Below are 22,236 nucleotides of genomic sequence, written 5' to 3' on the forward strand. Positions count from 1 at the left end.
CCCCTTCACCTCTATTAGCAGCTCTCCTCACCTTCCCCAGCATCCTTGGTGACAATTGTGAAGGTGGCAGGCTTGTTGACCATGCCATGGCTCAGGCCTGGCCCGTAGGCACTGACGTGGCGGCTGTTGATGGCATCCACATAGAACTGCAGAGGGCTCCCTGGGGATTGACAGGTGGAGCTGGATTAGCATAGGGACAGGGGCTTCCTGCACCCATGTTGGCCCCCAGCGTCTTCAACAGCCTTGGATGTTGAGCCCTGTGTCTCTGCCACATGGACTTGGCTCTTAGAAGCCCATTACCACCAAGACACACACTTCCCCAGGACCTCCCATGGTGCCTGTACATGGCAGGTTCTTTTTTGTTTGTTTGTTTTTGGTTTTTGAGACAGGGTTTCTCTGTGTAGCCCTGGCTGTCTGGAACTCACTCTGCAGACCAGGCTGGCCTCGAACTCAGAAATCCACCAGGTTCTTACATATGTATTTAAAGGAGGACCGCAGACCAACATGGGGTCAGCTCCTCTTGCTGTGGTCTCACCCTGCCCCCGACTCACCAGGGATATGGTTGCCGTCGTACTTGATCCCCATCTGGTGCAGGCCCTTCTCTGTCGGCGCATATCTCACTGTGATGGTTCCATCTTTGTTGTCAGTGATGTTGGGGCGCGCTGTTTTTCCAGAAGGCATCCGGACTTCCCCTGGAAGGCAGACACACTTACATGTGGGACGCTGGTTTCCCCCACCACACATCCCTGCAGTCCTGGGGCCTGTTCTCAAGGGCCTCTGCTTTCCCCAGAGGCCAGACACTGGGAAGCAGCCTGTTCAGGAATAGAAGGACTCCCGGACTAGGAGACAGAGGGCTTGACCCTGAGTTCCAGCCTCTGCTCAACCTGTGAGTCTCAACCTAATTTGTTTTCCTCTCTGGGCCCTAGGGCTCATCCTTACACTTGATCTTAGCGGAAAGGCCAAGAGGCGTTCTCAGTTCTCGAGAGTCTCATGCGTGGGGCACCCATTACCTGTCAGCTCCCCTTTCTGCACAGTGAAGGGGATGACCAAGTTGAAAGGCCTCAGCATGGATTCCAGAGGCTCCACAGGCACCACGGGCTCCTCTGTGGCCTGCAGTGGGTGAGAGAAGGGAGCATTGGTGGAGAAGGCTGGGGAGTGTGGCCTGTCTCACGGAGTCAGAGAGAACGAAGAAAGAACAAGGTTAATAGTGAAACCGGAGCGGCAGGAGAGACGCATCAGCTGCAGAAGAAGGGGCGCCATACCCAGATTTGGGCTCCCTCTGCCCATCCTAATGCCTGCCTATTCCCCAAGAGGCCCAACCATGCGTGGCCCAAGCCTGCAGAACAACAGAAGGAGGAATGAAGAAAGTAGGGAGAAGGATGGTGAGGCCTGTTGTGGGAAGCTCTAGTACCCAGTGCGTGGGGCAGGTGCCAGGCCGAAGAGGGGCATAGGGCTGGTGCATCTGCAGCACTTCTGCGGGCTCCTCCACGTGAGGCAGCGGGTCACAGGCCTGGAGAGTAAGGCACAGGGCACACAATGTGGGGGGATCCAGGTCCCAGGACTGACTGAAGTCCTGGATGGGTATCTCAGGTGTTCTATCCTTGTCCTGCAGGGCCACCTCTGTAGAAACAAGAGCTAGGAGGGACAGCAGCCCAAAAGTCAGAGAAGAACACAGTGAACTCCTCCAAAGAGGGTTGGCACCTCTCAGGTCACAGTCGGAGCTGCGCCGCCTCCCTGCACGTTGGGAGGCTGCAGGGATCGTAAGGGCTCATTCTAGAGTACTCTGGCTCCAGGATCCATTTGTCAGACATGGGGACAAGTCCTCTGATTCCTTGAGGGCAGCTCCCAGGAGCCCTTGCAGCTACTAAGAGGCATATTCTGCACAAGCCCCACCCTGCCCTCCAGCCCCACCCCGGCCATGAGCTTACCAGCACGTGGAAGGGGCTGTTGGGGATGTGTTCGCCCCCAAAGCGGATGGTGATGACGTATTTGCCCGGCTCGGGAGCTGTGTAGTAGATGTCGAAGGTGCCGTCGTGGTTCTCGACCACGTCCACATCGAGCTCTGCCCCATCGGGTGTGGATACCGTGCAGGTCACCTTCCCCTTGCCTGCTGCCTTGGCGTCCACTGTGATCACAGTCTCCTCTCCGATCTGGATTCTGGGACCCAGGCAGGCACCTACCACATGAAAAAGCCAGATCAGGGGCTGCCAAGGCCGTGGCTAGATCTCACTTTTCCCCGCCACTCCCACAGCCTCCAGCCCTATCAGAGAAAGAAAAAGGTTACTCACCCAGTCCATGGCCTCCAATGGACACTGGAAATAGACAAGAAAGTTAGGCCATGAAGGTTCAAGATGAGCTAGTGGCAGGGGCGGGGGTGGGGAGGGAAGTGGGGTGGAAGGTTGGGCTGGGCAGCGGGGATAGATTATTTGCCAGCATGGCCCCAGGCTGGGCTAGGAGACTGAATGCACTCAAAGGAGGCTGGCTGGTGAGAAGGGATTCAGTGTTGGTGCTCACCTGTAACAAGGCACTTGCTGGCATCCCCTGTAGGCAGGGCATGGATGCGGAAGGGCGAGTAAGGGATCTCATCGCCGCCGTACTTGATGGTGATGGTGTACCGACCACTCATGTCGGGCAGGTAGGACACAGTATATGTGCCATCCCCGTTGTCTCGGATGTTGGCCTTCTTGGGTTTACCCTCGGGATCCTAGAGGAGAAGAGGAGGTCAGGCCTGCCCATGTCCACAGAGCCCAGCTGGGCAGGGGGCTGAGCCTAGACTCACCAGGATCTGGACGGTGAGAAGCCCCTCCCCAGCATCACGAGCATCAATGGTGAACTCCACGGGCAGGCTGGCAGGGATGCCCGAGGCATTGAGGCCAGGGCCACTGGCCCGCACTTTGCTGGCATCATGGGCTGGAAGCACTTTGATCTTGAAAGGGCTTGAAAGACAGAAGGAATGGACAGTTTGTCAGGGAGTTGGGGCTTGAGAACTGTGAGCCTTCCCACACCTGGGAAGAAGGAGCGACTCTGCAGGGCAGTATGAAGGGGTTGTTTCCCAGGACCAAGCGACATCTTGAGTTTTGGAGAACGGTCACTGAAGGACCCATTGAACATGGTGTTTTCTCCAGAGGAAGATGCTGTTAATTGTTTAAAGAGTCCATATGCTTTCTATGACTCTTTTCCTTGATGCTCATTTGGTGCCGAAGCTACTGGGGTGATATTACCTACAGGGAACCTTGGAGCGGGGCAGGATGGGGTAGTCCCAGAAGGAGGTTTAGACAGTAAAGGGGAACTCTGCCCAAGTCCTGGCCTTGAAGGTGAGGAGGCCCTAGGAGAAGCTCTCACTCAGCGTGGCTTACCCAAGGCTGGTCCTCACCTTCGTGGTACCTCCTGGTCAGCATACTTGACAGCTACAGTATAGGGACCATCAGTGGCAGGTGTGTAGTGGACAGTGTGGGTACCATCACCATTGTCACGCACCTCCACAGGCTCAGCCACACCTGGACAAAGGCAGAGGAGTGTCAATAGGGTCTCCTGGAACCTCACCTCCCTTCCATCTTTCACTCCAGACATTCCATACCTGTGGGGCCCAGCACGGCCACCTGCAGAGGAGCCCGGCCAGCTTGACTGCAGTCCACTGTGAAGGTCTGAGGTACCCGAGCCCTGACGCCGGTCCCTAGCCCTGGCCCTGAGCACTTCACCTTCCCAGGGTCTACCACATCCTTCACAGGAACTCGGAATGGGCTTCCTGGGTGGGTGAGAACAGGGGGGGGGGGGTTAGCCTCTGTCGACTGCCTGGCAAAGTCTGTCTCCCTGCTGCTGAGAAGCTCTTAGAGGCAGAACAATGTGAGAAAGCAGTTTGGAACTTACTTAGGAAAACAAAACAAACAAACAAACAAAAAACAGGACTAAGCAAATTTGCCTGCTGAATGAGACAGGGCAAACCTCACCTTCTAGACTCCTGGGAAGAAAGCCCTCCTAAATCTTTAAAATGTTAACAATGGAATGTTTTTACAAACAGCTTATGTCTTTTGACATTGTAGTTGAAACGTGAAGAAGAGATGCAGAATTAAATAAGAGAAAATGGTGTCTTGTTTTAACAGACCACTCTACAATAACAGAAGACATGACACCCTCAGGCAGCTAGGCTGTAGATCAGCCAATCTAGTCAGTAGATCTGTATGACCATCGTTGCAGGAGTTTCTTTGCCCAATCACATTAGGGCAGTGGCAGGCCTGTGATTGGACAGGAAAAGGGGGGCGGAGCTAGGAGTTTGGGCGATAGGGAGAGATATAGAGGTAGCAGGAGGGGGAAGGAGAGAAGCCAACATGGAGGCAGGCTGACAGGAAGCCGATCCTGATCCCGTGTGGGTTTAAACAGCCACAGGTAGCTAGGATTTTCACAAGGTTAGAATAATTGGGTTAAAGCTTTTGTCTTTATCAACTGGCTCTGAAATTATTGTATTGGCATCTTGTAAATTATGATCTTATTGTTATATAAATCTGATTGGATAATTAAGCTTTATGAGTCATGTTTCTACCGGGTAACTAGGTATTGAGATGGCTGATCGTGGGGTGTGTGGGACATTGCATAAAAGCGAGATGAACTCGCTAACTGGGAGAGAGTAGCTCAGAGGTGAGAACTCGCCGAGCAAGGACCCTGCTGAGACACAGTGTTGTGGCCCGCCAGTACTGGTACTAGAGCAGGAACACGGACCGATGGGGCAGGAGAGATGGCGGGTTGATTTTTTTTTTTAATATTTCCCACAACAGACCAAAGTCTGGTGCAAGGGCCTCTGAGAATGAACTACAGGGTTACCACATCCACCTCCCGCCCTGCTTCTTGCCCTCTGCAAATCTCCACATCCCCTTTCCTGTTGATCTATCATCCTCTTCCCAGAGCCCACCTCACCCTCCCTCTTTGCCCACCTGGAATGGGCTGTCCCCCAAAGGTGATGTTGACGTCATAGTCTCCAGGGGTAAAGGGGATGTACTCCACGGTGCAGCTTCCGTCCTTGTTGTCCTTGCAGGACATCTTAGCTTCTGAGGGGCCCTCAATGGCTAGGCCAAGGCCTCCTGTGCCAGCACCCCTGTAAAAGAACACTCCTGTCAGCTGCTCTAGAGCCAGTGAAAGGGACAGAAGGGATTGGGGGGACAGGGAGGAGAGGGCAGGCTGCTAGGACCCAGTGCTGGAAGGGATGGTCTGGAATGGGCTGTTTGGGAACATGGAGAGGACTGATCCTTAGTTATCTCGGACAGATGGGAAGGACAAACAAGCAGAGATCAAGATGGACATGAACTTGGGTCAATGCAGAGAGAAGGATACCTGGTTTCCACAGTGAAGCGGTTGGCCTTGTTGACCAAGCCACCCTCCAGACCTGGACCAAAGGCCCGGACTCGGGTGGGGTCACAGCCCTCAGTCACACCCACTCGGAAGGGGCTCTTGGGCACAGCTACTTCGTCATACAGCACCTCTACCAAATGCACACCTGGAAGCCAGTCACCGTGTCAGTCAAGGAGAGCAGAGCCCCGATCTGTGCCCACCTGAGCATTCTGTGCACCGTCCCTCTCCCTCAAATCCCTTACCCTCTTCATAGGCAGTGTACTGCACCCGATAGGTGCCATCTCCGTTGTCTGTCACATAGGTATCTGTCTTAGCACCGGAGGGGTTGAGGACACGAGCTGTCACATGGTTGCCGCCTGTAGCTGTTAGAGATCTCGCATCCACAGTAAACTCGGTGGTCACCTCCCGCAGGACACCTAGATCCAGAGAGCCATGCTCACTCAGCCTTCATGCAGGCCCCTCTTCATCCCTTGCTCCATAGCTGTTCCTTCAAGTAGCGCCGAGCCACCTCTCTGCACCCTTGCGAGTCTCAGGCCTTTCCTCCTCCTCTGCCCTCTCCTCTATTTAAAGCCATCCTCAGCCCCTGTCAGCCCTCTGCCAGGCTGAGGACTGTGTCTTACCTGCCTCTGCTCAGCTTAGTCCTAGCTGAGTCTGGCTCTCTTGCAACCAGCACATTTCACGTAACTATCCCCTGATTCTTGACAACCCTGAGACACAGCTTGCCTTCTGTGCCCCTTGTACATCCTCAGCTTTATCAGGTCTGAGATGTCTTAATTTGAGGAGTTCAAAGATCTCACCAGAAAAGTGCCCAGGGGCAGATGCCATTTTGTCAAAAGAGCAGAGATTAACCTGCATGCCCTTTTGGACCCCCTTGGTCCCCTTCTGATGTGTTGAGCCCCTGAAACCTCCATCTGCCCACCCCCAGCTCTCCTCCCTCCTTCCAGAGCTTGCTCCCCATAACTTGACACTGCGCTGCTCCTCTCTTACCATGTGGCTCCACACCAGGCCCAGAGACCTTGATGCCACTGGTATCAACTGCAGGCTGCACGTGGACACGGGTGGGGAACTTGGGTATGGGGTGGCCGCCATACTTGATGGTGATGGTGTAGGTGCCGGGGAAGGCAGGGCTGTAGGTGATGTGGTAGGTGCCGTCCGCGTTGTTTTGGATCAGCACCTCCGCTTTGACACCAGCATCCGACAGGATCTCGATGGTCAGCTCGGCCTCGCCTGCTTCTGAGCAGTCCACGGTGAAGGTGGCTGCCTCTCCAGCCTTGCCACGCTCCAGGCCTGGCCCACTGGCCCTCACCTTGCTTGGGTCGAACACAGGCTGGATGGTGGCCTTGAAGGGCGAGCCAGGGATGTGGGCTTCAGCAAACAGGATATTGATGGTGTACTCGCCTGGCTCCGTGGGCAGGTAGCTGACTGCACAAGATCCATCACCATTGTCTTGGCACTCGATCTTGGCTTCGCAGGGGCCCTCGACAGTCAGCCCCAGGCCTCCTGTGCCGGCCCCCTTGGTGTCAATGGAGAATGGTGCTGGGGTGCCTACAAGCCCGCCCTTGAGACCAGGGCCATACGCGCAGACCTAGGAAGATGAACACGTTTGTTAGTCCCCTGAACTTGGTTTCGCCTAAGCTCCCAGCCTCAGTGGCTGTCACCTAGCTAGGCACCTTGAGCTGTAGCAGCTACTGCAGAGTGGTTATAGCTCCAGGAGAGGACACTGAGACAGAAATGAGGTAACTGAGATTCGAGCTCAGGTCAGATTCCACGGCCAGCTCTAGACAACTAAGCTGACCCTAAGACAGGCCCTACATAGAGGACGGTCCTGGTCCTGGTCCTTGCTCCAGGAACATCTGTCCTTCTGGCCTCTGACTAGAATGCATCTATCTTTTCTATCATCCCCCAACTCCTGGATCCCACCAGTCCCCATAGATTTACCTTAGAGGGGTCAGGGGGCAGGACGCCTTCCACAGCAAAGGGGCTGCCAGGCACTGGGTGACCATCGTAGGTGATGTCCACCTTGTAAGGTCCCTCTTCAGGGGGCATGTAGCGGACAGCCTGGGCTTCTGCTCCACCCCCAGGCTCCAGCTTGCAGGGGATAGGCCGTCGGGAGGGTGAGGTCATCCGCACATCAAGTTGTCCCTGACCACCAGCCCCTCTGGTGTTCACCGAGAACGCCTGTTCCTGTCCCACAGCTACCTCTGGACGGAGGGCAAGGGACACCGTGAGTGGACTCCAGAGGCTCACCCAAACACCCGCAACCCCAGGGTGGCTCTTCACTTACTGCTGTTAAGGCCTTGAACTTTGACTTTGCTGAGGTCCAGTGGGGGTGCCACATTCACCACAAAGGGACTTTTGGGGACAGGGTCCCCACCGTAGGTCACTGTTACTGCCATGTTGCCCTATTGGGTAAAAGAGAAAGTCAGAATGGGGTGGTTTAGATACAATCCGGTAACAGCTCCTTGGACACTGCAGTTCATTGACCTAGAGCAAGAGTGGACAGGGAACAGGAAGTGGCCAAGGGCCCAGAATGGGTGAGACGAGGCTGAGGAGGCCATTCTCAGGTGCCATCAACAGCAGAGGGAAAAGTGTGAGGGGACGAGACATACCTGCTGCACAGCTGTGTACTTGACAGTGTACGAATAGTCATGGTTGTCAATGATTTCAAAGTCCCGCACAGCCTCGCCCTTGGCTGCCCCAGCAAAGTGCACGTCCAGCTTAGCCTTGCCAGCTCCCTTGGTCAGCACGGTAAAGTGAGTCGGCTTTCCGACTTCCACACCTGGAAGCCCCCCCCCCAAGAGATGGCAGTGAGGGTCTGGGGACCAACGAACCCCAACCCCAACTCCTACCAGCTCCATCCTTGTCCAGACATCTACCTGTGCGGCTCAGTCCAGGGCCCTCAGCCTTGACCTTGCTAGCGTCATGGGATGGGTCTACCTTGATGTGGAAGGGACTGGCAGGGATCTCCTAGATGGGGAAAAGGCTTAGTCAGGTTTCTCAGGAGACAGTATTGAGCTAGATGCTGGTCAGGTCATCCCCCCAGGTACCCAGCGAGGGTATAGCGCCATCATGTTGGCCGAGGCACACACAAGGGACTCACTCCACAGCCTCTGTGTAGTTGGCGTTCTGCCTCAGAAACAACTCATTTCTAACAGCCTTCTCAGACCTTTATCATGCAAGCCCATGGCTACCAACTATAGCTGAGGGCTACCATACCTGGTTGGCAAACAGCACCATGATCGTGTAGTGGCCGGCCCCAGGGGGTGTGTACTTGACTGTGAAGGTATCGTTGTCATTCTTGATGATGTCAAAGTCGATGTCAGCTTCCACAGGCCCCACCACGCCAGGAGCACACTTGATGCCAATACTCACATCACCTGAGAGGAGGAAGGGCCTGGGCTATGCATGAGGCTCAAAAGCTTCTCTCATTAGAGGCTCCTGGAACTGTGCCCAGGCAACTGGTTCTAGCGGTTCCAAGCCCTTCCCACCTAGAACACACCCCTGAGGGAGTGGCTCACCTTGCCCGGCTTCACTGCAGTCCACTGTGAAATAGGTGGGTTCGTTGGCTTTAAGGCCTGTCTTCTCTACTCCAGGGCCATATACCTTCACCCGCTCAGGATGGCTGCCTTCTCCCACATTCACCTGTGGGCAGGGGTTTTCCGCTCAGGGAGTGGGCACGGCTCAAGGCTAACCCTTCCCAGCAACTCCCCACTCCTAGCCTCAGCTGGACCAGTCTTAGCCTCTTTGTGGGGGCCTTGAGGAAGGGAAATGTGCAGAGCATCCAGGACAGCCATGAATGTGGTGCATGGGGCCCTCATTCCTTGGGACTCCTGGTTGTGTGCAAGGGGCAGCGTTGGTAGACATACCCTGAAGGGGCTCTTGGGCACATTGACACCTCCCCAGGAGACGATGATAGTGTGCTTGATGGGCTTGGTAGGCACGTAGGAGCAGCGGAAGGTACCATCACCATTGGGGATCACCTTGATGTCAATGGGGCAGCCATCTGCATCCTGTGGGTACCAGCCAAGAAATGTTCATGGGAGCAGAGAAGGTCACAGGTGTCTCAGTGCGCCCTCTGCTGGATCAAGCAGACTCTGCACTTCTCTATGCCCCACCAGTATCTCACCCACTCAAGGTCCAGCCAGTGATGTCAGGCCATGAGTCTATGGCCAGTCCCTACCTCGGGAGCCAAAAGACTTGGCATGAAGTCACCCCCGTGGCCTGCTTCCTAGCGTATGTTTAGCTTATATGTTAGTAGTCAGGGAGAGGCTAAATCAATGTTCGCAAAATTGATTAACAAGCTTTTTAAAGAACAACTGTCTCCTCAGAGCTTCAAGACCTTTAGGGGTCAGTGGACACTAATTTGTTAAACTGACTTGAAGCCAATGTCACATAAGGTGAACTCATCTTTCAACTTCAAATTACTGATTCAAAAATGATTTCTGAAAATGCTTTTAAGATTATCATCCGTAAGAAAATATGGTTTTAATATTCCACAGAACTATGACCATGAGAGACTTAATCCTGTCTTTCTGGGATCCTACAACCTCCATTCTGGAGGCCCCTATGTGGGGTAATAGGGCACAGTGGAGACAGTGGTGTCCTACCTGGGCATAGAGCTTCAAATCTCCCTTGCCAGCAGCACGGGCATCAATGGTGAACTCGGCAGGCCTGTCCACGATGCAGCCAGTGGGCTCCAGGCCAGGTCCAAAGGCTTTCACCTATGTTCCAGACAAGAAAGGGGGCTGGGTTGGGGACAGGAGAAGGAACAGAGCACCCAAGCCCAGTCCCGATGGCGTGTGGGAGCTAGGACCCCCACCTTGTCTGGGAAGCAGTCTGGTGGGGCTGGCTGGATGTGGGCGATGAAAGGAGAGTCCCGGATGTCTTCATCATCGCAGATGACATGCACAGCATACTCCCCAGGCTCCGTGGGCCAGTACCGCACGTCACAGGAGCCATCGCCTTTGTCATCACATTCAATCTTGGCTTGCGAGGGCCCCTCAATGGAGAAGCCTGGGGATGAGGTGGGAAGGGTCAGAGAGCACAGGGCGCAGCTAGGCCTCTCAGACAGGTCCCCCATGTTTCCTTCTGCTCCCAGCCCAGTTACCCCGCAGTCCCCACTCTAGGCTTATCCTGACAGCCTTCTGAGTCTCACTGCCTTCCCCAGCTCCTCCTTGGCATCAGTCCTTTGTCACATGCCTCATGCCACCCAGCCGCTTACCCAGCGTTCCCACTTCTGTGCCAATGGCTTCCACCACGAAGTCAGCCGACTTGCCCACCTGGCCAGTCTCCAACCCAGGACCCCATGCCCGCACTTTCTGGGCTCCAGCCTCTGGGCTCACCTGAACCTCAAAAGGACTAGGAGTAAAGGAAAGAGCTGGTATCAGTGTCAGGAAGTGCCCCTGCCAGAGGCGGCCTCTTCTCTCCCCTCAGAGCTCAGGAGTGTCTTCCTCTCCTCACAGCAAATGACCCAGACCGGGGGGGGGGGTGCAGATAGGGAGGAGGCATTGTGCTTACCTTCGGGGAATGGCATAGCCACCCCAGGTGATGGTCACCACATACTTCCCAGGCACCACTGGGTAGTATTCGCACTCAAACACCCCATCTCCAGCCTCCCGAACTTTCACTGGCTCCTCTGTGCCCTCTGAGGAAATGAAGTCAGGGAGTACAGGTCAAAGTCTGGGACTCCCAGGTTCTTCATCCCCCTCATGGAGACCTTGGGACCTAGGCCCATCTGAGGAAGGTGCTACCAGTGGACAGAGCTGAAACTTATGGCAGGACCACGTGTCTGTCATCCCTGAGCACAACAGCCCAGTGTAGCAAACAAGGTAGAGACAACTAGCTCCAAATTTCAGACTGGGAAACTGAGGCAGAGAGGAGAGTCCATGGGTCACTGTGTCTCTGGAATCTTGGGATGGGGCTGTGTGGCCTTGCTGTCATTGCCCTCAGATTGTCAACACTACTGTCCAGTCCCCCAGTCTTGGGACCCGGCACTCACTTGGGCCTTTGACTGTGACCTTGAGCTCCCCGCTGCCAGCACCCTTGGTGAACACCTTGAAGTCAGCCACCTCTTTCACACGCACACCTTTGGGCTGCAGGCCTCGCCCAGAGGCTCGGCAGGCATTGGGGTTACAGGCTGGGGAGAGGAAGAGACAGAAGGTCTGGGTGCTGAATGGCTCTGGAGGAAGGCCAAGCTCCCGTCCCTGGCCACCTTACTGTGCAGGTATCTCCTGAGCCCTCTCAGGCACTGGGCACGGCCTCATGCAACCCTGCCCCATGCTTTCTGTGTCCATCACAGAACTGGGTCTGCTCGGAGCAATGCTGGGTGCTGGACAGAGATCTGGCTGCAGACCCAGGTCAGAACCTTTCCTTGGAGCCACTTGAGACAAAGACGTGGCAGATTCTGCACCTTGTGGGCTAAGAAACAAGGAGCGCTCTCTATCCACACTGAAGGTGCTTTCCACTATAGCCCTAGGCTTTCACAGCACCTCCATAGCTGCCTCACAAACTGTGGCATGCCACCAACCATCCAGCACCATCATGGAACAAGAGGCGTTCCATGTAGCATCAAGCCTTCTGCCACGCACGGGCAATGCATTGAAACCAGCCTGGTGCGGTACAGACACATGGAGCTCACGGGGCACCAGAGAAACGACAGTGACATATAACCCAGGCCTAGCCAGCAGCGGCACAGAGCTCAGACACTGCCACAGAATCCAGGCAGTGGCTTGGCAGCAGCTGGGGCCAGGCACGGAACATCGGTAGGCGGTGGGACAGAATCTAAAGTTTGTGACAGAGACCACAAGGCGGACGGCGAAACAGGAATAAACCTGCCCAAGAACACATACAACCAGGCTCGGCACTCCAGCCTGTCACAGAAGGCCACAGAACGGGAGCAATCCACACCGTGTGGGCATTCCACAAGCACCAGTGAGGCCAGCCAGCTAAGGCCATGCCTGGCCCCACCTCTAATGGCGAGTACTAACGTGGCGCCACTCTCTTGGCCTGGTGGACGATGGGTACAGAGGGGGTGGGCGTCGGCAAGGGCACTGAGTACAGGGAGAGAACCAGTTGGGGGGTAGGATCATCAACCGAGGGCCTCGCACACGGTGAGAGCATGCCATGTGAGCCCCACCAGGGTGGCCCTGTGTCGCCTCTACCAACCCTTCCAGGGCACCAATATTCTGGATGACCCCTGTGTTCTCTGAACCCCCTCTTACCCATACCAGCCCAGTTGCCCCTGCCTGACTCAAGCCCACAGTTAGCCACCACCCCACCCCCACCTCCAGCCATGTGGGTTGAGTGCTGCATTTCCCATCAGTCCTCAGACCTGACGTTTGGTGGCAAGCTTTCTGTGTCTGGCTCTGGTGAGGTGAAGCAGCCTTACCTTCTGCCACATGGACAGGGAAAGGACTCCGGGTGATGGGTGCACCAGCAAAGGCCACATGCACGGTGTGTGGCCCCTCCATCACGGGCCTGTACGTGCAGCGGAACGTGTTGTCACCCTTGTCCTCCAGGGCCACCTCGACTGTATCCCGACGTCCCTGTGGGTCCACGATCACCACAGCAACATCACCAGTGCCAGCCCCTACAAAGGACAAGGCTGTCAGGAGCCCGCTCTGGACACACACATCTGATCAGGCTCCCTCATCCTGGAACCACCCCCACCCCCACCCCCACCTAGGATCTGTTTCAGCCCCACACTTGTACATTGTCAGAGGCTACCACTCAACCCATCCTGGGCTAACTCTTACCGGCAGTATAGATGTCAAAGTAAGTGGGTTTGTTGGCCACGTTACCCACAGGTTCCAGACCAGGACCACGGGCTGATACCTTGTTGGCATCCCCAAGAGCCATGCCCACATTCACCTCAAAAGGACTACGCTCGATGTTCTGGCCAGCAAACAGCACGGTCACCTGGGGTGGGGGCGGGGTGGGGGCAAAGATTAGCTTCTAGGGGAGACTAGTTCTGAGGGGGAGGAGAGGCAAAGTGAGGGTACCAGGTGGAGAACGGTAGTGGGGGTGGAGTGGGCTGAGAGGGGCAGCGATCTAGGGAGATACCTTGTGTAACCCAGCAACCTTAGGCACATAGGAGACGGCATAGGTGCGGTCTTTGTCATTGTTGGGAACCACTTTGGCCTTGTGGGGAAGGAAGAAGATGGAAGATCATACAGTTATAACCCCGACTGATCCCATAACCCCAGGACTCCTCTGTCCCAACCCCCTACTGCTCCCTTTATCTCCAGTGCCCCACTGTACCTCCTCAGTGTGTCCCTCGGGGTCCTCAATATAGACCAGCACCTCCCCCACACCAGCATCTACTGTCTGCACAGTGAAGTGGGCAGGCTGCAGCACAGTGTTCCCCTGGGGCTCAATGCCTGTGGACAGAAGCAGAGCCCAGGTCACTCAGAGGTTCTCTCCCTGCCTAGACACCTCCCTCAGGAAGGCTCTTAGGACTCCACGCGTACCGGGCCCATAGGCGATGGCTTTCTTAGGATTCAGCTGCTTAGAGCGAACAGGGGCACCGGGTTTGAGCTTGGCCTTGGGAAACTGGGATAGGTAGGTCATGACAGAGTGTTCATCCACGTTGGGATCCACGATTTCTTCAGGGGCAATCACCTGCCGTAGGAAGAAAGGATGGTTGCGCATTGCTCTCCCAGTTCTTACCTGCTTCCTTGCCAGGTATCTGTACAGTCCTTACCTCTCCACCCCACACCTCCCCAATGCCCCACTATGCCATCTGCCAGTGTACCTGGGGCACCCCGAGCCAGTCATCAGCTTGCTGCATGGCCTCTCTGGCATTCTGCACGGGCTGGTTGGGGTCCCAGGCTTCCCAATCAGGGCAGAGACCTAGAGAGAAGGTGGAAGAACGTAATAGTAAACCACGGAGCTAGCACAGAATCTTTGTTTGGCCAATAATCCGAGAGGCCATGGCGTCACTTCCTTTCTGGCCAGCTTTAGGACCTTCCCCAGTCAGGTTCCCGCTATCCCCTGCCATTGCACCCAATCACCATGCCAAGGCATAGCAGTCCTTGCTGCATCAACAATGAGGCCTTTCTCTCCCCCACGATGATGCGGCCTGGCACCAGCCCTACCAGCCAGCATCCTGCTTAACCCAAGACCTAGCAGAGACCCCAAGTCCCAAACCCCAACAAAGGACCCCACATACATGTCATGCCAGCTGCCTTAGGGTGGACAGAAGGTGAGGGCCCTGTCTCCCACAACTCCGTGATGCTACTCCACACTAGCCTTAGGGATAACACTCTCTCCCTTCTTAACTGCCTGTTGGGGGAAACTGAGGCATCAAATAAAGCAGCATTGAAGCAGGGAGATGGATTCCTGTGTATGGACACTGAGAGCCTAGCCTCCCAGCAGATAAAATGCTGACAGAATCCCAGGTCACCTGTGAAGGCCTGGTTGTAGGGGCAGGGGGAGCTTGGTTCAAGATAGAGATAGAGGTTTTGATCACAGTGGTGAGGAAGGGGCCCGCTCACAGGCTGGAATCCATGACTGGCTGGAACAGCTGAGCTCACTGCTGGCAGCCACACCAGCTTTGGGCAATGGCTCAGCAGCTGGGAATGCTTCCCAGGCTGTGTGCCCCCGCCTCCCCATCCCTGCTCCTCTGCTGACCCCAGGGAGGGGGAGGATTCCCCCAAGGGGCTAAAGCTCCTCTGGCCAACTGCCCCCCCACGCCCACTGTAGATGACGATCAGGAAGGAGCTGGACCTTAGGTGGGGCTCTGGCCTGTGCTGTTCAGCCCTCTAAAGGCTCTGATCTGCTCAGGTCTAACCAGGCTGGCCCAGAAGGGCAGGCCAGGGCCACCTGTCACTGGACAACACAATGGCACCATCCTGGCCCTCAACCCTTTCTCAAAGCCATCCCCAGGGTCGCACAAAGAGTCGTTTCTGTATGTAACTAAGGATATATAACTAAGGATTTCTTGCTATAAGTCCAACCTATTTCTTTTCTTTCCACTAGAGTAGAGGAATGGTGTCCAGGTGACAAAATAAGCCCGGGCTCTGGGGTCACTTCTAGAGTGTGTTTCCAGACAAATTGCTGTCCCTCTCTGGACTTCTAGGCTTGCCTATAAAATGACTTGTTGGAAACCCTTTCCTGCTTCTACTGAATCTAGCCTAGCAACCAGGAGCAGCTCGATCCCGGCCGTAACTTCTGGAAAAGGATCAACCCTCATGGCGATCCTGATTCATAAGGCCCTGGGGTGGGTGAAGCATGAAGCATGAGCCTCACTCAGTATCTCCAGATTCTCTCCCGGTCTCCTACAGGGCTGATGGCTCTTCAGTGTGTCCACTGGCCCACTCACCAGGGGCACAGTTGTCAACCAGGGCACCCAGAGCCTTGCCGTCCTGCCAGTCTCGGTTAAAGTTGGTGATGGGCAGCTGTGGCACTTTGTTCTGGATCCAGCCAAGCAGACGCTGCTTGGGTGTCTGTTTGCGGGCATCCTCATCATCTTCATCCTCCCACATGGGCATGGAAATGGAGTAGTGAAGGATCAGCGTCCAGATCAGGCCTAGGATCAGCTTCAGGTTCCCATCCACGATAGCCTTGCTGTCTGCAGAGAGAGGGGAACAAGCCGGCTCAGAAGGGCACCTCAGGGTGGTACCCTATCTTACCCACGTTGCCCCTGGGGCAGCTGTTTGAGCCACAGGGTTGGATTCCTCCTCTCTCTGGGACCTATCTTCTCGGCCTACCAAAGCCTTTCACTTACCCCCATGGCCGGATGTGAGGTCTCATCTTCAGAAACAGGCTGCTTCCCTCTTTGGTACCCCTTCCTCTACCCTAAGATCATCCAGCACTGGGGTCTACCTCCCTCCTAAGCAAGTGCCCTTCTGAAATGCAAGCCTCTTAGGGCCAGACAGTGATTCTGTTTTGAGTCGGGGTCTTATGTAGCCTGGACTGTGGCTCTGAATTCCTGATCCTCCAGCCTCTGCTTTCTGAGTCCTGATCTTATAAGCACTGCACTGGGGCCAAACTCAGGGCCTCGTGCATACCAGGTAAGCGCTCTACCAACTAAGCCACATCCAGGGCTTCTTGTTTGTTTTTGGTTTTTGTTTTTGTTTTTGTTTTTTGTTTTTTTAGCTGTTTTATTGACACACAGGCTGCGCATATTAGAGAAGATAATCTGATAAGTGTTGACAATAGGGCATACCTACAAAACTATTGGCATGAAATAAAAAATAATAAGTATAACCATCACTCCTCAATATATCCCCTCTGTGACCCTCTCCTTGCCTGTCATGTCTCCACATTCTCAGGCAACAAAACACACGCTCTCTAGATAGTTTGCATTTTGTTGTTTTATATAAGGTCAATTGATAAATTTTTCTTTTAGCTTCCTCCACTCTTGACCTTGAATGTGTGTGTGTGTGTGTGTGTGTGTGTGTGTGTGTGAGGTATCTTTCCTAATTACTCCCCTCCTTTTTCTAGACAGGGTCTCTCACAGAACTTACCAATTTGGCCAGACTTGCTGTCCAGGCATCACCAGGCATCCTCTATCTCCACCTCCCAGAACTGGGACTAGGGGTACGCCAGCTTTTTACATGGGCGCCTAGGATCTGATCTCAAGCCCTCAGGCTTGCATGGCCACTACTTTACCAACTCTGCCTTCTCCCCTGGGTTTTATGCTTCTACGGTGGGGCTCAAACTTTACAGTGTCTCAGTAAAAGTGAATGACTATTTTGAAAGCTTAAGTTAAAGTATTGTAGGACCGGATCAATACTGCCTACTCTCTGCGCTGAAAGCGAAAAGGCCTTCTGCAACACACGGGGACTGGGAGGAGAGAAGGTGGACACAGTATTTGCTCAGATAAAACTTGGAAGTCACCTTGCCTGTTGCTGAGGGTCAATGGTATCTCCCAGGAGGGAGGGGAAATACCACACACACGAGGATTCGATTCTCAGAGATACTTTGGACCACAACTGATATAAACTATAGACTTTGGAATCCAGCTTATTTCTATAGTGTAATGGAGGTCTGAAATCTATCAGCTTCCCTGAGCTCTGCCTGTAGGCTAGAAAGTGACTGGAGGCTCTGTCTTGTTTACTGATGTTTCCTGAGAGACAGAGATGGTGAGATTGGAGGCACCCTATTACGCATTGTTTTCTGTTCTCCTTTCCTCAGACCAGAGGGCCTGGGGAGCCTCTGTCATCCTCCGCTCCACCCCCACCTGCCCCCAGGACCGAGGAATCCGCGCCTCCTGGGCCTCCCCACCACTGATTCATCCTTCCTTCCCCAGCAGCCCCGCAGCCCGCCCCTTTCCCCTGGCTCCACTGCAGCACAATGGTTTGGCAGCTCTCAGATTCCATGACACACCACCTCCCGGTGCTCTTGCCCTCTCGGGCTCACAACACTTTCACACAGTCTGGACACCCCGGGGAACCCTCAGCCTCTCTCACAGCTGTCCAAGCCCAAGCCGGGCTCACAGACTCCTGAAGGCTTCTTCAAAAACTGGAGCCAGACCCCTGGGAGGGAGACCTTGAAGCTGCAATGTTGGGAGGGGATGGAGCGAGGGGGGATGTCATTCATATTTGCTGGAGAGAGAGGTTTCTCCCTAGCAACTGGCCCTGGGCCAAACAGCAAGTGGTCCCCCGCTTGGGGACGGAAGGGGGTTGGGTAGCAGGCCCAGAACTACACCCTGGAAGCTCTGACCTTTCTCTCCTTCCACCCTCTCAGGAGCCAGGCGGGTAGAGGGTGGTGGAGCATAGCATCCCATCAAGAGTCTGCTTCTCTGCTGACCTGGGGATCACCCTCAAGGGGTAGGAGGAACTAGACAGCTAGTTTGTGACCCCCACTCCTTGCCTAGAATAGAGGGGAGGAGACAGGGCTGGCCAAGGGAGGGGCTGGGACAGCTGCTATCCCCTCCAGCCCCTCCCTCAGCTATTGGCTCTAAGAGAAGGCATAGCAACTGGAGAACAGCTGTGGGCCAGAGCTGCCTCATAGGCCTCTTTGTTTGGAGGGGCTGAGAGGGTGTGTGTGTGGGTGCACCCAGTGCTGGGGGTAAGAGGGGTACAGCGCTCTTTCAACCCAAGCCAGGCCTAGAACTCTTCCCGGTAAACTCAGCTGTCAGCAACCCTTCCGGGCCCCAACTTTCCTTCTAGTGAGAAGTGGGGAGTCTCTAAGTACCCCAACTTCAGGTGCCCAGATGTTCATTTAGTCCTGAGACAGAATCTGGCGGGAGACCCCTTCCCACTTCTAGATAGGATGTGGAGCTAGAGTAAGTTGGATGATCCCTCCTTGGGACACTCCCTTTCTGTCGCCTAGGGACCTCTGGCTGGCGTTTGTGCCCTTTCCCTCCAGCCTCGGCCCCAGCCCCAGCTCAGTTGCTGAATTGCTGACAGCTTATCTCATCAGCACAGGGAGAACCACTTGGCCCAAACCGGGCACAATTCCCCTTCCTCTCAGCGGGAACCTTGGAGCTTCCCTCCCGCCCCCAAACCAGCCCCGGCTTCTTCCCCCCTCTACTCTGAGCCGGCCCCCTTGCAGCAGAGCCAAGGGGGCTGGAGCCAGGCACCACCATGGGGGGAGGGGAGAGGTGCACAGGGGAAGGATGAGGCCTGGAGAGGGGCCCACCGCCCCTGCAGCCAGCAGGGAAGGGAGGCTGAGCCACTTCCTATAATGTCTTCACAGAGGCTGCAAACTTTCCCCTGGAGACCCCACCTGGGACAGTCAGTCCCGCCTTTCAGATCCCAGTGTGAAGGGAGGGGTAGGCGGGGAGTAGCCCCCCAGGGCTGACTTATCTTGAGCCCCTCAGCTCCACACCCACCCAACACCCTCCTAATTTCTAGCTCCACCACTTACACCAGGGCCCCCTCCCCCACCCCTTGTCCTCAGGCTTGTCCTTCTGGAAAGCTCAGAGACATCTGCTGTGTCACGGAGACAGGGCTATTTCCAGGCCAGAGCAGGAGGGTGGGGTGTGTGTGTGTGTGTGTGTGGAGGGGGGGGGGTTAGTACTGGGACTGGAAGAGGTAAGGCCCAGGAAGAAGCCTGAACAGGGCAAAGGGCCCCGGACTGATCTCAGCTGCTAATTCCGGAGACCTGGAGATGGCCATGAGGGAGACTAGGGAGGGGGCAGATACCTAGTTAAATAGTGAAGTCTCTGGGAGCAGCTTGTAGTGGTGGGCATCACCTGGTTCCATATACAGTTCCCTTCCAGGGCCTGGGGTGCATCCTCCCAGGGGGGTCCTTCTACTACATCCCAGAAGGGATCTAAGAGTTCACCCAAGACGCAAACTGGAAACCTTGGTCCTAGCGGGATAGGGCTGTGAAGAGTGAGGCCGCTTCTTGCCACTCAAAACCCACCCTGGGCTTCTGGACTCCCTGGACTAGTGTGCCTCCCCACCCCCACTCAGAACTGACACACCTTCCAAATCTGGTTACACTCAATGACTTCCTCTCTTCCTCAGCCTTCCCCTCCCTCCAGGGCAGCTTGACCCTTAGCTGTAGCCAATCCCAGGCCAGGCGGTGGGTTGGAACAGGGCATGGACAGGCAGGAGTCCCCCTCCCAGACCACCTAAACGACCAGGGCAATCAGGGGTTAAAGCTCCCAGGACGTTGCTCAGTGCCTTTTTAGGTTTCTGAGGCCGGGTTCTGTTTGCGCTAGCCCGGCCAGATCCCAGATGGGGAGCACATGCCTGCCAAGCGCATCGGCGGAGCTTCAGGCCACTAGTCTCCCTGGCCTCAGGGCCCTGAGAACCCAGAGATGACTGGGACCTGTCTTAAGTCTGCTTTTGCCCAGCGACGAAGGCGATGGGAAGCCATTTGCTTTCATGGGGTGGCGGGATACGCCCCCAAGGAATTAGCACTGGGCACCAGCCCTGTCCTCGCAAGCATGTGCAAGCAAGGGTGGCCCGGTGGAAGGAAAAGAGGGGACTTTGAGCAGGTCGGTAGGAGTGTGTGTAGGGAGGCTGAAGCTAAGATGTTCGGACAACTTCGGAAGGGGACTTCTCAGGGGTGCCACCTGTCCCTAGAGGGGTATCTGGGCTCCAGCCTGTACTGGCGAGGGAGAAATCAGACCAGGGTCCTCTCGTGGCAAGGGAAAGGTTTTCTGTTCCGGATCTCAGTACCCGCACCTATGTGACCTGTCCCTACCCCCCGCTGTGACCATTCCCTGTGACCCCGCACTGACCGATGGACACGAGCTTGATGTGTTCGCGCTCCAGGAACTCCAGGGCCACAGACACATTTTCCAGCTTCATTTGGCGGAAGTTGGGGCGCGGGTGGAACTTGCGGTACATGCGCTTCTGGCTGAGCACTTCGAGCAGCGCGATGAGGCGCAGCCCGTCGCTGAGGTCTCGCTGCAGGTCGGTCAGGCGCTTGCCCACACACTTGAGATGCTCGTTGCACCACCGCGTGAATGTGTTCTGCTGGATCTTCTTCCACGGTGCGTCCTCCGCTAGGTCCTTCTCCGTGGACGGCATCTCGTCCGCCTCGTCAACCAGGCCGAGGCCGGAGGCGTCCGAGTAGTTGCTGTTGTTCATCATGGTGGCGCGGCGGGGGGCCGGGGGAGTACGGCCTGGGGATCGGGCTGTGGGTGCTGTCGGGGCGGGACGCGGGGACACCGAGTTCTCGGAGACTTCGTTAGCGCTCTGGGCGGCGGGGCTCGCGGGCCTCCTGGGCTGAGCTGCTGGGCTGTCCGGCTAGGGCTCTCTCTCTCTCTCCCGGGGCGGAGCGGTGCTCGGGAAGTGCGGGCCGGGCCGGGGCAGGGGGTTTAAGAAGCCCCCGGGCTGCCGACCCCCCCGCCGCGCCCGCAGCCCCAGGGTCCACGTCAGAGCGCCGGCCTCCCAGGAATGCCGCCCGGCCCGCGGGTGGGGGCCGCGCTGAGCCCCACGGCCCCGCCTCCGCCCGCCCCTCCTCCACGCAGTTCGCAGCAGGAGCGGGGATGGGGTGGGGGCGTTGGCCCTGAGCGTCCCCATGCACACTGTACACCCCAACCTAGTCTCAGCCATTTAGGGATGAGGGGCACTCCTTCCACACTCAGATTGGGTTAAAGAAAGTAATGGGGAAACTGAGGCAGTGGCTAGGGCTAGACAAACTGATCTGGTGTTGACAGAATTTTCTGGAGTTGGTGACAAGGCTGTTGACACAGCCTAGGAGTCCTGGCTTCTAGCCTGGTTGTATTGTCCACCTGTGAAGAACTCAGAAAGGAAATTGTGTGTGTGTGTGTGTGTGTGTGTGTGTGTGTGTGAGAGAGAGAGAGAGAGAGAGAGAGAGAGAGAGAGAGAGAGAGAGAGACCGCGCACCAGAAGGAGCAGGGACATTGACCAGGAGAGACTGAGTTCAAGGGGGCTCCGTGAATTTTGCCACTTTATAAGAAGAAAATGCTTAAACCTTTATTTGGAATCCAAACCCAGGGCCACAGAGAGACCAAGGCTCCTGACCTGACTCAGTGTCCCTGGTCACTAGCCCATTTAGACTCACTGGCTCAGAATGAAGCTGAGCTCAGGACAAGGGTACCCAGTGAGTCACTTTGTGTGCCCCCCCCCAGTGACTCAACCAAGTTGATGAGAGGACAAAAGGGCTGCCCAGGTAGTACCAGGGAGCCCCCTGGGCAATGTGCCCACATGAGCCACAGGGCAGATCCTCCCAGGGAAAGTAGAAGTGTGCCAAATAGCAGGAAGAGCCCTGGCAGAGCAGCCAAGGGAAATGTGACTGGGGCAAGTGGGCAGGGCCAGGGGCAAAGCGGGCAGGAAGGGAGGCAGGCTAGAAGCCTAGGCAGGATTGAGTTGAGGGCAAGCCCAATAAGGCGAGAGACACGGGAAATGTTCACAACAGAGAAACTGAGGCAATCCAAGCTGCCTGCCACACACAAGGGAAGGACCTACAAATGCATTTACATTGCAAAGAGAGGTCAGATGTGTGTCCACTGCTTCCCCATCCTTC

At 55.8% G+C, this 22,236-nt stretch overlaps 1 protein-coding gene across 2 annotated transcripts in view; it reads right to left on the minus strand.

Annotated features, from left to right (window-relative positions):
* Flnc (filamin C) overlaps window positions 1-21,144 on the minus strand; it is a 28,861-nt gene extending 7,717 nt beyond the window's left edge. The window contains exons 1-34 of one of the 2 annotated variants that reach the window (XM_021165901.3): window positions 20,483-21,144; window positions 15,662-15,910; window positions 14,093-14,190; window positions 13,809-13,959; window positions 13,600-13,718; window positions 13,402-13,479; window positions 13,095-13,257; window positions 12,728-12,928; window positions 11,339-11,476; window positions 10,858-10,984; window positions 10,562-10,698; window positions 10,160-10,353; window positions 9,948-10,061; window positions 9,207-9,350; window positions 8,859-8,982; window positions 8,557-8,717; window positions 8,217-8,307; window positions 7,950-8,119; window positions 7,625-7,742; window positions 7,279-7,541; window positions 6,328-6,925; window positions 5,583-5,756; window positions 5,323-5,485; window positions 4,926-5,086; window positions 3,578-3,745; window positions 3,374-3,497; window positions 2,780-2,936; window positions 2,515-2,704; window positions 2,289-2,312; window positions 1,929-2,176; window positions 1,412-1,510; window positions 1,011-1,110; window positions 552-692; window positions 32-160 (exon numbers count right to left, since the gene is read on the minus strand). In XM_021165901.3, coding sequence (XP_021021560.1) covers window positions 32-160; window positions 552-692; window positions 1,011-1,110; window positions 1,412-1,510; window positions 1,929-2,176; window positions 2,289-2,312; window positions 2,515-2,704; window positions 2,780-2,936; window positions 3,374-3,497; window positions 3,578-3,745; window positions 4,926-5,086; window positions 5,323-5,485; window positions 5,583-5,756; window positions 6,328-6,925; window positions 7,279-7,541; window positions 7,625-7,742; window positions 7,950-8,119; window positions 8,217-8,307; window positions 8,557-8,717; window positions 8,859-8,982; window positions 9,207-9,350; window positions 9,948-10,061; window positions 10,160-10,353; window positions 10,562-10,698; window positions 10,858-10,984; window positions 11,339-11,476; window positions 12,728-12,928; window positions 13,095-13,257; window positions 13,402-13,479; window positions 13,600-13,718; window positions 13,809-13,959; window positions 14,093-14,190; window positions 15,662-15,910; window positions 20,483-20,837 — 5,671 coding nt within the window. In that variant the 5' untranslated portion in view covers window positions 20,838-21,144. The remainder of the gene's footprint in view (window positions 1-31; window positions 161-551; window positions 693-1,010; window positions 1,111-1,411; window positions 1,511-1,928; window positions 2,177-2,288; window positions 2,313-2,514; window positions 2,705-2,779; window positions 2,937-3,373; window positions 3,498-3,577; window positions 3,746-4,925; window positions 5,087-5,322; window positions 5,486-5,582; window positions 5,757-6,327; window positions 6,926-7,278; window positions 7,542-7,624; window positions 7,743-7,949; window positions 8,120-8,216; window positions 8,308-8,556; window positions 8,718-8,858; window positions 8,983-9,206; window positions 9,351-9,947; window positions 10,062-10,159; window positions 10,354-10,561; window positions 10,699-10,857; window positions 10,985-11,338; window positions 11,477-12,727; window positions 12,929-13,094; window positions 13,258-13,401; window positions 13,480-13,599; window positions 13,719-13,808; window positions 13,960-14,092; window positions 14,191-15,661; window positions 15,911-20,482) is intronic. The other variant, XM_021165903.3, reaches the window with a different exon arrangement.
* Between the last annotated feature and the right edge of the window lie 1,092 nt (window positions 21,145-22,236).

Source organism: Mus caroli, unplaced genomic scaffold, assembly GCF_978045245.1.
Source record: "Mus caroli unplaced genomic scaffold, Mus_caroli_1 scaffold_7, whole genome shotgun sequence".
Lineage (NCBI taxonomy): Eukaryota > Metazoa > Chordata > Mammalia > Rodentia > Muridae > Mus > Mus caroli.